The 13,711-nt window shown below is 39.1% G+C and overlaps 2 protein-coding genes across 2 annotated transcripts in view; both read left to right on the top strand.

The window, feature by feature from the left end:
* The first annotated feature begins 1,381 nt into the window (after positions 1–1,381).
* saa (serum amyloid A) lies at positions 1,382–2,193 on the top strand. The gene is made up of 3 exons (XM_030726157.1): positions 1,382–1,603; positions 1,727–1,865; positions 2,015–2,193. The coding sequence occupies exons 1-3, from the start codon at positions 1,516–1,518 to the stop codon at positions 2,151–2,153; spliced, it is 366 nt and encodes a 121-aa protein (XP_030582017.1). The 5' UTR covers positions 1,382–1,515; the 3' UTR covers positions 2,154–2,193.
* A 2,286-nt stretch (positions 2,194–4,479) lies between these two features.
* The window catches only part of apba2b (amyloid beta (A4) precursor protein-binding, family A, member 2b), a 72,305-nt gene continuing 63,073 nt past the window's right edge, over positions 4,480–13,711 (top strand). Inside the window, exon 1 of the mRNA XM_030725338.1 lies at positions 4,480–4,606. The gene's annotated coding sequence lies outside the window, so the exon portion shown is untranslated. The remainder of the gene's footprint in view (positions 4,607–13,711) is intronic.

Raw genomic sequence — 13,711 nt, 5'->3', positions numbered from 1 at the left:
GCCTTGTTGCATGCCTAGGTGCTCATTTTTATACACATGTGGCCATGGAAGTGATTGGAACACCTGAATTCAATGATTTGGTTGGGTGAGTGAATACTTTTGGAACTATACTGTATGTCTTTCAGGAAGCAGTAGCATTCTACTGCCATCTGCTGCTTTGAAAAATTTATTTCAACGAGTCCAGATATACCAAAAAGAATTTAAACTACTAGATTAGTAAACAGACTGGTACTTATACAGCACATTTCAACTCAATTCGGAGTATTCAAAGCACTTTCTGCTACAAGCCTTGTTCACCCAGTCACACACACACATTCATACAGCACATTTATCTATGACTAAGCAGTGTCAAATATTCACACACACACTCACACTCGATGGATGTTCACTATTTTATCCAGGGATACTTTGATCAATAAAATATATTTATTGAAAAGTCTCCCTGATCTATACGCAAGAAGACATAACCATAAGTAATCACGTTATACTCATAAGAGCAGACTTTAAAACTTGCTTTGTTGTCCCTAGATGTGAATACCTGCAATTGTACAGCTGGAGAATGTCCCTGATTTGTTTGGCTGAACAGAATATTTGATTGTTATTTCTTGAAGACGTGTTATTCATTAAAGATTAACTCTAAATTCGGCACAGTCTGGAAAGTACATTTTTCACTATCTATTTAAGATTTGGACAAATTCAGGTGAACAACACACAACATATTTAACAACTATTATTTAGTTGTTAAATGTACAACTATTAATTAAAAAGAATAAAACTAGCACTGAAACTGATAAAAAGTAAACTAAAACTATACAAATAATAAAAACTGAAACCCACTCTAGAAACTAACTGAAACTAAACTGAATTGAAAAGTAAAAGTGAAATAAAAATAAACATTAATTACGTACAGATACACAGATGGATGAATGGATGGAGGAGCAGCAGCATTACATTGTTAAACATGTTCCTGTGTACATATATAGGTGGAGGTGTTTGCATTTGCATGATTTTCGCTCATAAAAATCATGCACTACGGCATCAAAAGCAAAAACAGCAGCAGTGGCAACAACAACATAAACAGTTATTTTGGTGGAAATTTTGAGAAATTTGCCATGTTTTGAATTCAAGAAGACATAACCATAAGAAACTAGAAAGCAGCCACTTCAAAGTATCTATAAATAAATACACAGAATAATAAATAAAAGGTTGCAATGTTTAATGACCAATGAACAAATAGTTTTTGTTGACATGAACCTTGTTCCTTTTTTTCCCCCTGGCTATGAATACTTGCAGTTTCGCAGATGGGGAATGTCCCAGGTGTGCTTGGCTGAACTTTCATTTCTGTAAACATGGACCAAAACTTTCCATTATTTAGTCATCCTACGACATTGCTCCTTCAGAACAGAATATAAGACCAGGCCATCCCTCACTAGGAAGTTACTCTGAGATCTCTAAAGACTTCTCTAAACCCTGTAAAAAGGAAGTTTAGACTTGAATTGAGTGACTTCTGTAACCATGAAGTTGCTTCTGGCTGCAATTGTTCTGATTCTAATCGTGGAAACCAATGCCCAGTGGTATAGTTTCCCTGTTGAAGCTGCTCAAGGTTGGAAACATGGACTTTTAAATTCTTCACAAGAATCTGTCGTGTTTTTTGGATTTTGACATTTTCCTTGTGAATATTGCCATTATTATTATTATTATTAATGTTGTTTCTCCTTCTAATCAGGAGCTCGTGATATGTGGCGAGCCTACAATGACATGAGGGAGGCCAACTGGAAAAACTCAGACAAATACTTTCATGCCAGAGGAAACTATGATGCTGCACAGAGAGGGGCAGGAGGCAAATGGGCTGCTGAGGTTATCAGGTAAGAAGAAAACATTAATGCTATCTGACAGCCTGCTGTTACTGAAAGTCATTCATAGTTTCTGATGTTGGCCCTTTCATAGCTATTTCAGCTAAGTTTGGAAAAGCAGTTACTGACGGTAAATGGATTTACTGTCTTTTTCCATTTAGTAATGCCAGAGAGTGGGTGCAGGAAAAGCTGGGTCATGGTGCTGAGGACTCTGAAGCTGATCAGGTGGCAAACCGTTGGGGGCGAGAGGGAGGAGATCCCAACCATTTCAGGCCAGATGGTCTCCCTGACAGATACTGAGGACAAAGCCCACTGACTTATAATAAAACTACATAAACAACTTTCTAGTCCTGGAGTTACTGTCAACACTGCGTTTTAAACAGTACAAATTCACAGTACAAATGTTGCAATGTGATTTTACCATGCTGCTGCTGTCCAGGCTGCTGGTACCCCATCTTTCATTTCCAGCCTCTTCACCACCAGCAACCATCCGAAATACTGAAATTATATTGTCAAATAAAAATTTCAGCACAAATTTGACTGGAACTAAAGTAATATCATATAAAAAGACATTTGTTTATTATAGTGCTAAGAAAATCCCATATTTCATTTTCCAGGGTAGTATAAAATCCAAACACAAAAAAAGCAGCAAAAACATCATTATATTCTTAAATATATTCAAGTCGGCTTCTCTGTGGCGTTGTAGATTTACAGATTTCAGCCTTACGCATCTGTCATTGCGCTCTTAAAGATCGACTCATTTGTAATGTTCAGACTTGGCCACTTGGCGGCAGTGCTGTCCTGCGTCTGAAACCTGAGGCTGTGACATTTTTAGAGAAAATCGTCCTTGTTAAGTTACTGAACTTACTTTTTTTTACTCACTTTGTTAACTGATACGAAAACACATTTTTTTCTCAACACAATAAAGTTCAAGATGGATCAGTTTTGACTCATACAGTTAGAGAGTAACTGGTTGCAATTATGCCTCATACATACAGAATAATGTTATTTAAACTTTAGTGAGGAAATAATAATGTAATATAAACTTGTGGCATAGATAACACTGTAAAATACATTTCGTGGAATTTTTGCAATCCAGTTCCTGGTTAATTTCTGATTTAAACTTTAAAGGCCCTTCCAGACATTTAAATGCCTTTTTTCTTCTGTTGTAATTGTTTACTATACTTACATTCAGTGTAGAGCAGGCCACCAGTCTCAGGCTTCCAAAAGGAATAACAAAGATAAAAATTATTGTGCAGTTATGTAGCAATTAAAGATAAATAAATCAAGCACAGTCTATTCACTGTGTGCTTTATGAGGTACACAGCTTTAAGACTGCAAAAATAATACACAAAATGTACATAATTTCTATAGTAACAGGAGCTAACGTGATTTATTTTAATACTGTTTTGTTCTTAGTATAAAATTAACAAATGCATTCAATGGTTTGATAACCTGTTTCAGAATTTCTTATGTTGTCTTTCTGCTATTTAAAATATGTACATGGTTTAAACATTTTGCAAAATCTTGCATTCTCTTTTTACACATTTTACACAGAGAACTATCTTTTATTAAAACAAACAAACAAAAAACTGGGTTGTTTTTTTTTCACGATGTGTTTTTTGCACATTCTTTACTTACAGGCTAATTAAATCAGTGAATGAATGGCTCACCTTTGCGTGGCAAGAAGGAACATTTCCAGGAGACCTTTTTTGCTACAGCACTTTGTGGGAAATAGAAATTACTTTAATAAGGCAGTATAGGTGCATGGAAGCTTGTTTCTGCCACTGGGGAAAAATGCCAGGAAGAACTAAACTGAAATTACGAGTTATCGTCTCAAAATCTCGACCTACTAAGTGTCTCGAAATTTGGAGTTATTGCTGAATAAGTCAAAGTTTCAAGATACCTAACCTGAAATTTCGAGTTAGTAACTCCATAACAGGTGAGTGCTGTAAAATGAAAGGTAGTTTATTTATTTATTTATCTATCTAAATTGTAAGTTAATCATCAGGCTAATATTGTTTCTGTCACTAGTTTTTTATTTATTATTATTTTATATTTTTCAAATTTGCCATTTGTAATATGTGTGTCATATTTGGCTGAAAATTGCTAAAATTGTCAGATATGGCTCAAAAATGACATGCCAACATATGGCTGTTTCTTTAATGAAACCCAAAGACTGTCATCAGCTGAAATAAAAAGGAAATAACAGCGAACGCGGGAGTATATAAAGATTATCGCATGAAACTATGAGAAGAAACTCCAGCTTCCTTTTATTCTAACTCTCTTTAATTAGAGAGAGAACTGGAAAAGTTGACTACCTCCCGTGCCCCACTTTGTCCCACGCAAGTACTTTTTGTCCCACATTTAGTTTATTGGGATCCGGTCACCCTGTTTCCATGTCTGCTTTCAGTAGATATACACTGCAGGCTACACTATGTGAACTGAGTAAAGGAGCTCGCTTTGTCCTAAGAAAGCAACGGTGTGGCTCGCGCTGCTGCTCGGGTGGGGTAGCTGGCTCTTGTGTGAATGGTGATTTTTTTTTTTTTTTTTTTTTTTTTTTTACCAACCAGACGACTGCAGTGGGTTCGCTTTGTGTTATGCTCGTTCCGGGGCTCCGTTGTCAGCCGCTGTACTCCGTACGCTTTCTGTCGGTGATGCACACACGCGCGCGCTGAGTGATGCGCGACCAGCCACTCCATCTCTCACAAATTTCAACACGAGGTGACTGAGCAGCATATGACATTTTCCAGGTAAGACTTGGTTTTACTGAGTAAAGATAGAAGCACGGTTGCTCTTCGGTAGCCTTGCTCCTAGGCTTCTGGGGGGTGGGGTGGTGGTGGGGGGGGCACGGTAGATGGATGCTGATCCAATCCTGTGGATTTGTCCTTAGCATCAGTGTTAACAAGGGGGTGTTGAGCCTTGACCGAAAACGTTTCTTGCCTCAGAAGTTTATAATTGAGACTGCTTGTTTTGACGGGCAGCTCAGTTAAAAAGGTTGGAGCTGCTGCTGCGTTTGGAAGTCTGCTCAGACCTGCTGCTACAATTTTCGGTGATTCATCCATGCGCAGCCTAGTCTACGCCTAAAATTATCGATTGTACTTATATTGCGAACAGGCCTTTAGTTTTTCATGAGATGAGGAAGGTCATTAAATTTAGATGTTCTTAATGGTCCAAATCTTTTCCAGCATCGTTTTATTGGGGGGTGGGGGGGCGCTCAGGCGTGTGGAGGTTCTCTTTGTGGAAATGGCTCATTTTTCCATGACATGTGCCCATTTTCTTAAAAATATACCCCATCCATGTCATTTTACCCACACTTGCCTTGTAATGGAAAGAGATATTAGGTTAAGGAAGTAAAGTTAAATACAGTAAGGTGCACTCGTTCCCCCGCACCTTCTACTTAATATCCCTTTTCTTGAAATCAAGTTAAGTAGGACTTGAATGTACCTGAAGTCTGTGTTTAGCATTGTTTTTTGGGGATTTGTGTATCATGTAGTTCCAGTCACAGGGGAGGACAGATGCTGACAGGCATTGTGTCTGGGTGTTCATTGTGTTCAGAGGGAGCAGAGGACAGGCTCACAGGGTCTGCTTTGTATCATACAGCATGTACCCTCAACCAGTCATGCAGAATGAGTTTCAGTGTAGCCATCATCCACTTGTATGACACCCCTTTTAGCTGTTTACAGTACAACTCTTGTTTTGTTGGCTTCTCTGACAGCAGCAGTGGCGATGTCAATGCCAGCCCACGACTGAATGGATTTTAAGCTCCGTAATGTTATTAACAGTTACGTAAACCTTAAAGGATTTGCTGTGACAGAGCCATTCGATATTTTATAGTGAATTGCCGTGCTGTAATCAGGTGGCGTCGTTTGATCATTGGATCTATGTAACGGATCTTGACGAGATTACATTTATAATCTACAACCATACAATAAAAACATTTGGGTCGTAGGTCACTGACATCAAATAGATACATTTGCAGCATCTTATCCCTGATTAAAAACAAGCAATCCCCAGCTGCATCTCTCTCACTTTGGCAAAAAAAATCTAAACCCTTTATAACTGATTTACTGATCTCTGTATTTTAGTAGTGTGTCGGCAGAGGAAAAGGGGGAGAGATCTGTAAAACTGATACAGCCAAAGAGGTTAAAGATGGGAGTGTGTAAGAGACAAAAAAAAAGAACAATGGCTGTGTTGCAGCTCAGGAAGAGGGTGATAAAAAGGACTACAGAGGATGAGGGCAGAGAGAGGAGAGTAATGTATGGCTATTAGAGGAAGTAAAGGGCCCCTGGAGAGCCATGACAGATACTCATAAGGATGCACACAGCATGTGAACTGCCTGCCGTGTTTAGAGTAGAGATGTAAGATTTTTATCCTTAATCACTCCCCCACCCCAAAATCACCTTCCACCTTTTCCCGTGCATCTGCACTTTCTCTACAGCATCCTCCTGTGCATAGCTCTTCCACCACCACCCCTGCTTTGTCTCAGGGCGGGGATCGTTTTCTGTGTAGCACCCGCAGTGAAGGACAGTCACCTTTTCAGCAGCCTGTTGGGATCTTGTTCAAGGCTGCAGTCGCAGGATACCAGATTGGACTCTGGGAGAAAGGCCAGGAGAGGGGAACAACCTCTAGCCCTACTGCAGAAATAATGAAAGATACTTTGTATTTGGAAATCTGTGCTTAAATCACTATCAAGAAGCTCAGTTTAGACACACAACAGTATAAATGAGTCTGCCTTAGCATTGTGGCTAGCAGTGCCTTGGGGGAATTTCATTATCCATTAAATAATCTAATGTGCAATATATTCTTAAAAGCTTTGGTCCGTAAGCTATGAATTTCACATGCAAAATGTTTACAGTTTGCACTTTGTTCATAATGTTAGCATAAATGAAGATACAGTAAAAGACTAGCATGCCCTTGAGCAAACTATTCCAAGATAAAACCTATACAGTATGTACAGTACAGGGTGGGTGCTGATTTGCACATATCATCGAAACAAAATCATGATTTATGATCTGCCTGCTGTAGGGGGTGTGGTATGGGGTGCTGTACTGTTGTTACATTGTGTGAATAATTAGAAGCAGCAAATTTCCAGCACAGGATTTAGCATGAAGAAGATAAGCTACAAGCCACACTGTGCCTGTGTGTTAACTAGCAAACAGAGAGGTGCTGAGAAACTACTAATAAGTGAGATATAATTTACAGCTCAGAGCTTGTTTCCCTAATCCCCTTGGAAATTCATTTAAATGAATATAACTTTCATTCAAACAAAGAAACCAACCAAAGAGGAGAATCTCTTTCCTGTTTATACCAAAGAATAATTTTTCTCTGTTTATCAATAGATACACAGTACTGTACAAGTCCTCAGTCACCGCTCATTTCTTTTTAGTTTGCTTCCAAGGAGTCAGATTTTCTTGGAATCTTTTAAAGTGGTCTTGAGTAATAGTTCTCCAGGCTTCGACAGTGGTTTCTTCTTCACTCATTTTCTGACCACTCCTTGTACGTGATCATTTTTCAGAGCAATGTGGGGTTTTTTTTGTTTGTTTGATTGTTTGTTAGCTCTCAAGCTTAAAAAAGGCATGTTAACAACTCAAGGGATGAACCAGTGTTGAGTCCACACAGAACAGACAACTTGCAAAGTAAAAACACTCTCAGTCATGGATTGGCCTCCCCAGAGCCCAGACCTCAAGATTGTTGAAATAGTGTGGGATCATCCTGACAGAAAACACAGCCAACATCCAAAAAAGAGCTTTGAATGTCATTCAAGAAGCTTGGAGAGCTATTTCTATAGACTGCTTATAGAAATGACAAGAAAGCTGTCTCAGAGTTCAGGGTGTATTAGAGAATAAAGGTGGTCGTAACAAATAGAAATGAGGGGCAGCTCAAGACTGTGTCACAGTACTCTAAATTGTATATATTTACAATATGAAATGCTTTCGATAATGTTTAAACCTAGAGAAATGTGTTTATTTCAGTGTAAGGGATTTCTCATTTTTAATTGTCTGTCAGTGGAGTCATATTCCATTTACCACCTCAAGGGAATCAATAATAATGTTACAACATTTATTATGGTCATATAGTTCCTTTTAGTGTGATTTTTTTTTTGACCATGGATAACACTGGGTTACCCCTTGCTTGACGCTGCCATGTAGCTGTATGGGTAGTCCACTCATCTAATGTTAAGCTAGTAATTATCATTACATTAGCTGTGTGACAAAACTCCCATGATCCCACACTGCTTCACAAACACAATCATATTGCATCTTTTGGCATCGTATTGACTGAGAAACGCCTAGTGGCATAAAGTAGTCTGAGCATTCAGTGTTTGAGATCACTGCTCTGCTGTCACAGTATCCTGTCGGTATGAGTGGTTTCATTATGCACCATGTATGGAGGGTTTATTTCCAAATGGCATCATCACTGGAGTCAGTCTCGCTCCTTCTCAGCTTCATAACCACAGAGCTGTGCAAAACAGGTATAAAGCATATATGATTTAAAACGAGCAGCCAGAGTCTGATTCGGTTATTTTTTTCTTTTGTTCTCGCATAAAAGAAAACGTGACCCCTGAATAACACTTTATTGCGGTGGTGGCACCTCATTCGCATGGTGGCCCGTTTAAGCTTTGGTTGTAAGTAATTTTGATGCCTAAGTTAAACAAACTGCAATTAAAATATAAGTGAAAACTTAAAAAAGAATAAAAAACTAAGTAATAATGGTCCAACACAGTACACAAGACACTTTACCACAGATACCTCTTTCTCAAGCAGAAAGTGGATTTTATCTTTTACTATCCTGCTGCCTCGTGTCAACCAGACTATTTGTGTATTGCACAGCAAACTTCCCAATTGACTGATGATTTTCTTGGTTTCTAGCATGTAATTTGAACTCATTACACAGCATCATTAAGCATTGAAATGAATGCTCATTTTGTGAATTGTTGTGAGTTAAGATTGGCTTTTTTTCCCACCAGTAATCAGCCGGATTGCTCATCACTCTGTCTTTGCTGACTCAGATTTAGATTTGGATGGAGATTAAAAATAAGTCTAAACATTTAAGCTGTTAAAATATTATATTTAGAGGACAACACAACCTTGGTAGTGGTATGTGGAATTTATATGCAGTATGTTATTTTGGAGTTTTACCATATTAGGCTTAAATTAGATTAAAATATGGAGAAAATTTGTTGCAGCCAGCTAGAGTGGTCAATATGTGGGAAAAAAAATGAGAAAATTAGAGCTGACAGAAGCACATCTACATGAGTCATTTAAAATATGCTGAACATGTCTGTTCCTACTGGCTGTGCTTCCTAAAGGTAATGTGAAAAAGGAGCATCCAGCAATAGCATAGTGTTCATCATTTTCCCCTGCACAGCTTCACTGGCTGTTCTGGTTGTACAGTAAAGACTTTAATCTTGTACTTTTCAGCTTGCAGCAGCAGTTTTTTTTTCTTTTTCATTTTTCTTAAAAGGTTTGTAGACTAATCACAATTCAGTGTTTGTCACATGGGGAAATGGTGTTTTGCTTCATTTGTGGACTTGATTACAGCATCAAAACTTAAAGGAGACAAGTAGTGACTCGCCATCGCACACTGATGATAATGCTGCTCCCAAGATAGCTTCATGACATGCTGTATTAAATTTGACAATCAAAGTTCCATCCATCCGCTTAGCCTGTCCAGGGTCGCGGGGGGGGGGCAGAGCCTATCCCAGCTGGCATAGGGCTAGAGGCAGTGCACACCCTGTACAGGTCGCCAGCCTGTCATAGGGCTAACACAGAGAAACAGACAACCATTCACACTCACATTCACACCTATGGACAATTTAGAATCACCAGATAACATAACCCCAGTAACTGCATGGCTTTGGACTGTGGGAGGAAACCCACACAGACACAGGGAGAACATACAAACTCCACACAGAAAGACCCAGGCCAAGGCGAATTCAAACCCAGACCCTCTAGCTGTGAGGCAGCAGTGCTAACCACCATACCGCTGTGCTACAATCAAAGGTGTCCTTTAAAAAAAAAAATTGTATCAAATCGTAGTGGCATAATGCATGGATGGCGCAATAGAGTCAGTTTTTTTTTAAAGCCTGAGGAATTTGAAATTATGACAAATATTATGACTTAATACTTAATAGCTGATCAAGGATATAATTCTCTCTGTCTTTACTATACATAATTCCAGGATGTTTAACATCTACAGTCAGATGTCTCTGAATGAACCATGAATATCTTGAAGGAGTTAGGTCGAGTTAGGTCGGGGCCTGTTGGCCAGCTCTTGGTCCCACCCATGAATATGACAGCCATATCAGTGTTACTTCAGTTGTTTTGACAGAAGAGTCTCATTCAATTTCACTTTTTTCCTTCAAAGTGTGGTCCGTGTCTCTGCCTGTTTTATACATTTTTTTAAAGGCCAGTCTTCTTTGATTTGGGAGACAAGGCTATCATCGTTACTGCAGTCTGAAGTGACCCGACTAAGCATTATTCTTGATTAACTTTTGGCTTAGGGGTCAGACTCAGTGTTATTGCTCTTTTGCTAACAGGTAAAGAAGTGTGCATAGATCCAGGTCACATTCTGTGGTTCAGTCAGGCATGGTTAACACAGCACTGTTAGAGGAATGTTTGTTTCATAGTTTGTGACAGTTCTTAAAGTATGAGCCTGTCTTTGAACCATTTGAACCAATTTGAATTGTTTGAACCTCGGGAGCTCTGTGATGCTTCACTTGGTGTATAGAGAGTGTGCAAAGCTTACTTTACTTTGTATTTAAAGGCAAAGGAAAAGGTGAAGAAAACAACTAACTTTATGCATCAGCTGTTGGCTCTACATGTTACCTTTCTCGTCAACGACAGAGATCTGTCCGGCTCCTTTTGTTCGTTAGTGAAATCCAGAGTCTCCTGAACGCGTGAAATTTGTCTTCCCCCCCCTTCAATGCAGTAGTGGCCAACACCTTCAAGTAATCAATTTCAAAGCGGTGACTGACGAGTTGAGGCATGAAAGTTGGTGAGAAATGTTGCAAGGCCAGCAGGATGTGTTTACACGTTCCTGTGTTTGCAAAATGACACTGTGCTGAATTAAGTGTGAAGAGTAAGAGCTGTCTGGAGCTTACAGTCTTCTCTTCAAAGCAGACAAGTGGTGTCTGCCACACTGGTATGTTATCTAAGAGAGGCATCTCTAGATTAAAAACTAGTTTGCTTCATTCATAAAAAAAAAATACAATAAAAGAATGCTGATGAGATGAAACAGAGGATGCTGAATTAACTCCAGACAGGATTACTGCCTACATATTCGTGGATTAAAAACTCAAACATATAATCAATTGAAATATTTTAATGAGCTGATCAAAAGAAAAACTTGACTTTCAAGACATAATGTGTACATGAAAGAGTGAACTTTATGAAAAAGCAATGGTGAATCAGGATACACTAATACCAACATTAAAAAGTAAAAAATTGCATTTTCTGCACACAAAAGACAATTAGTGGCCAACAGTGCAAGCCTTTTACCTCTACAGTAAATCAACGTCACTGTGGAAACATGGTATGGGACTTCAGAGTGTGTCCCATCATACTGTTCCCTGGTTGAATTTCTGAACAATGAGTCCTTGAATTATCTAGTTTTTAACTGCACATTATTTCCTCCAATTGCGACGGTGTCTCCTAGAATCAGTGAGGTGATACTTACACATCATTTCACCTCTCTTTATGGAATTAGCATGCAAATGAGTCCAAATCAGTTTCACACTCTGCGACTAAATCAGGTCACATTGGGAAGAAAGCAAAATGGCAAAGGAAGAAAGAAAGAAAGAACGAAAGAAACCGTTCTCCCACAGTGCTCGGTGAAAGAGAAACCCATTCATAGCTGCATTAATCATGGGTGGCAATAAAGAATGGCTCTGAGGCGGCGCTCGGAGAGAGGGAGAGTGCGGGAGAGACGGGGAAAAGAGGAGCATTGAAACGGTCTTATTCGTTAACTGGATCTGCCTGAATACAAACTGTCTGCTTTCCCTTTGGAGTTGTGTCCTCTGTGATTGAGATCAGTGCAACTTAAACATCTGCTAAAGGTACCTGTAAGTGATGCAGTTGTATTAACTCTCCCCACACCTTTTTATTTTCTCCAGATCCCCTATTTGAATCTACACTACTTCTAACATTTGTAGTTGATTGAAAGTATTAAACAAAATTCAAAGTTACAGCAGAGATCTGTAATTAAAGTTGGCTGTTTAGAAAATAGACTACAGCTTTGACTGGCAGGCTTATTAACTTGATGCTCAGAACCTGTAGCTACAATTTGATAATGAAATTTGCCACCATCTTATTATTTCAGAGTTATTTCAGAGAACGGTGTTTTGTCTGTGATAAGACTATCTGGGCCAGACTGAAGAAGGTGCATTCATAGACAAGAAGCCGTGTTGATAAAATTTTTTGAACCAGCTAGAAGGTCTGGGTTCGAGTCCACCTTGGCTTGGGCCTCTCAGCGATGAGTTTGCATGTTCTCGCCGTGTCTGCGTGGGTTTTCTCTGGGTACTCTGGTTTCCTCCCACAGTCCAGGTTACGTTACGTTAATCGGTGATTCTGAATTGCCCATAGGTGCGAATGTGATTTTGAATGGTTGTCTGTATCTGGTGACTTGTACAGGGTGTACCCTGCCTCTCGCCCTATGACAGCTGGGAAAGGCTCCAGCCCTCCTGCGACCCTGAAGAGGATAAGCTGTAGAGAATGGATGGATGGATCACTATCGCTGTTTGATCATAATTGCTGTGCTACCTGCCACATTTTGAGACCATATAGCTTGTCAAGCCTCTAATTTCACTTCTAATATTAAGTCTTGTGCATTGAAAATGACAGTTTAACATCCGTACTTAAACATCAAACACCACCACAGTATAATGTCAGTAAAAAAAGCACCTATAAAAGCTCTTCCAGGCTGAAAATTGGTAGGTGGTCCCTTCTCCTTTAAGGCCAGCTTAACTTTTTGCCAGTGCTCGCATGAAGCTGTACTTGTGAATTTGAATGCAAAGTAAAGTAAATGTGAGTATCGACCTACCTGGCTTGAGAGGTGCATAATGGCATGTACTTCTTATGACTGCTTAAAACAGTCACAATTCATACAGACAAAAAGGGAAAATGTAGGTATTAAATGTGCAGAAGATGTAATTAGAAAATCAGGAGTTACAATAGAACAAGCATTTGGCCTCGATTAGTACTACTGTGTGACCTTGGTGTACCCTTTTTAAATTTGGTCCTGCTGTGTTGTGAGTCATAAAATGAACTCTGTCCCTCAGTATGCTGTCACTTATGTCATCACTTAGACTTTCGATGCATTCACCAAGCCAGCTCATTAGCTACCGCTATTGTTTGAAGACCAGCATGACATTAGCATTTAGATGTGCAGAGAGCCTCACCTGCTGCTGCTGTCATTGTTACAGTGTGCAGGGAAATTCACATTGAGTAAATTTATTTTCTTCGCTGCTATTCCATAAAGCAATGTTGTCTAGAAGATGCAGAGGTAAATGTTATTTTTTTTTCTCCATAATGCATCCTAGTGTTGTTATTCAAGCATGATAAATGTGAGTCAGGCTGATTCTGTATTGCATTGCAGTACAGTACTAGCCTTTGGGCCATTATTTCTATAGCTGTGCATGTTTGTTGATAGGCAGCACAGATTATTGTTCATCATTTGTGTGATAAAGCTGAAGGAACATAACCAAATGGTTGTTTTATCTATGTTGTCAGACTTGCTTTGTGAGAAGAGCATGAAAAAGGGAGCATGCAAAAAAAATAAAATAAGAAAAAGAAAAAGTGGAAGGGAGAGTAAGAGTGAGAGGAAAAAACATTTCATTCTGAAACCTTTTCATAAAA

Source organism: Archocentrus centrarchus, chromosome 3, assembly GCF_007364275.1.
Source record: "Archocentrus centrarchus isolate MPI-CPG fArcCen1 chromosome 3, fArcCen1, whole genome shotgun sequence".
NCBI lineage: Eukaryota > Metazoa > Chordata > Actinopteri > Cichliformes > Cichlidae > Archocentrus > Archocentrus centrarchus.
This window is presented reverse-complemented; position numbering and strand designations above follow the sequence as displayed.

Coding starts and splice junctions, on each gene's coding strand:
- saa (XM_030726157.1), top strand. CDS start 1,516: ATGAAGTTGCTTCTGGCTGCAATTGTTCTGATTCTAATCGTGGAAACC. Junction 1,604..1,726: donor CCCTGTTGAAGCTGCTCAAG/GTTGGAAACATG, acceptor CCTTCTAATCAG/GAGCTCGTGATATGTGGCGA. Junction 1,866..2,014: donor TGGGCTGCTGAGGTTATCAG/GTAAGAAGAAAA, acceptor TTTTCCATTTAG/TAATGCCAGAGAGTGGGTGC.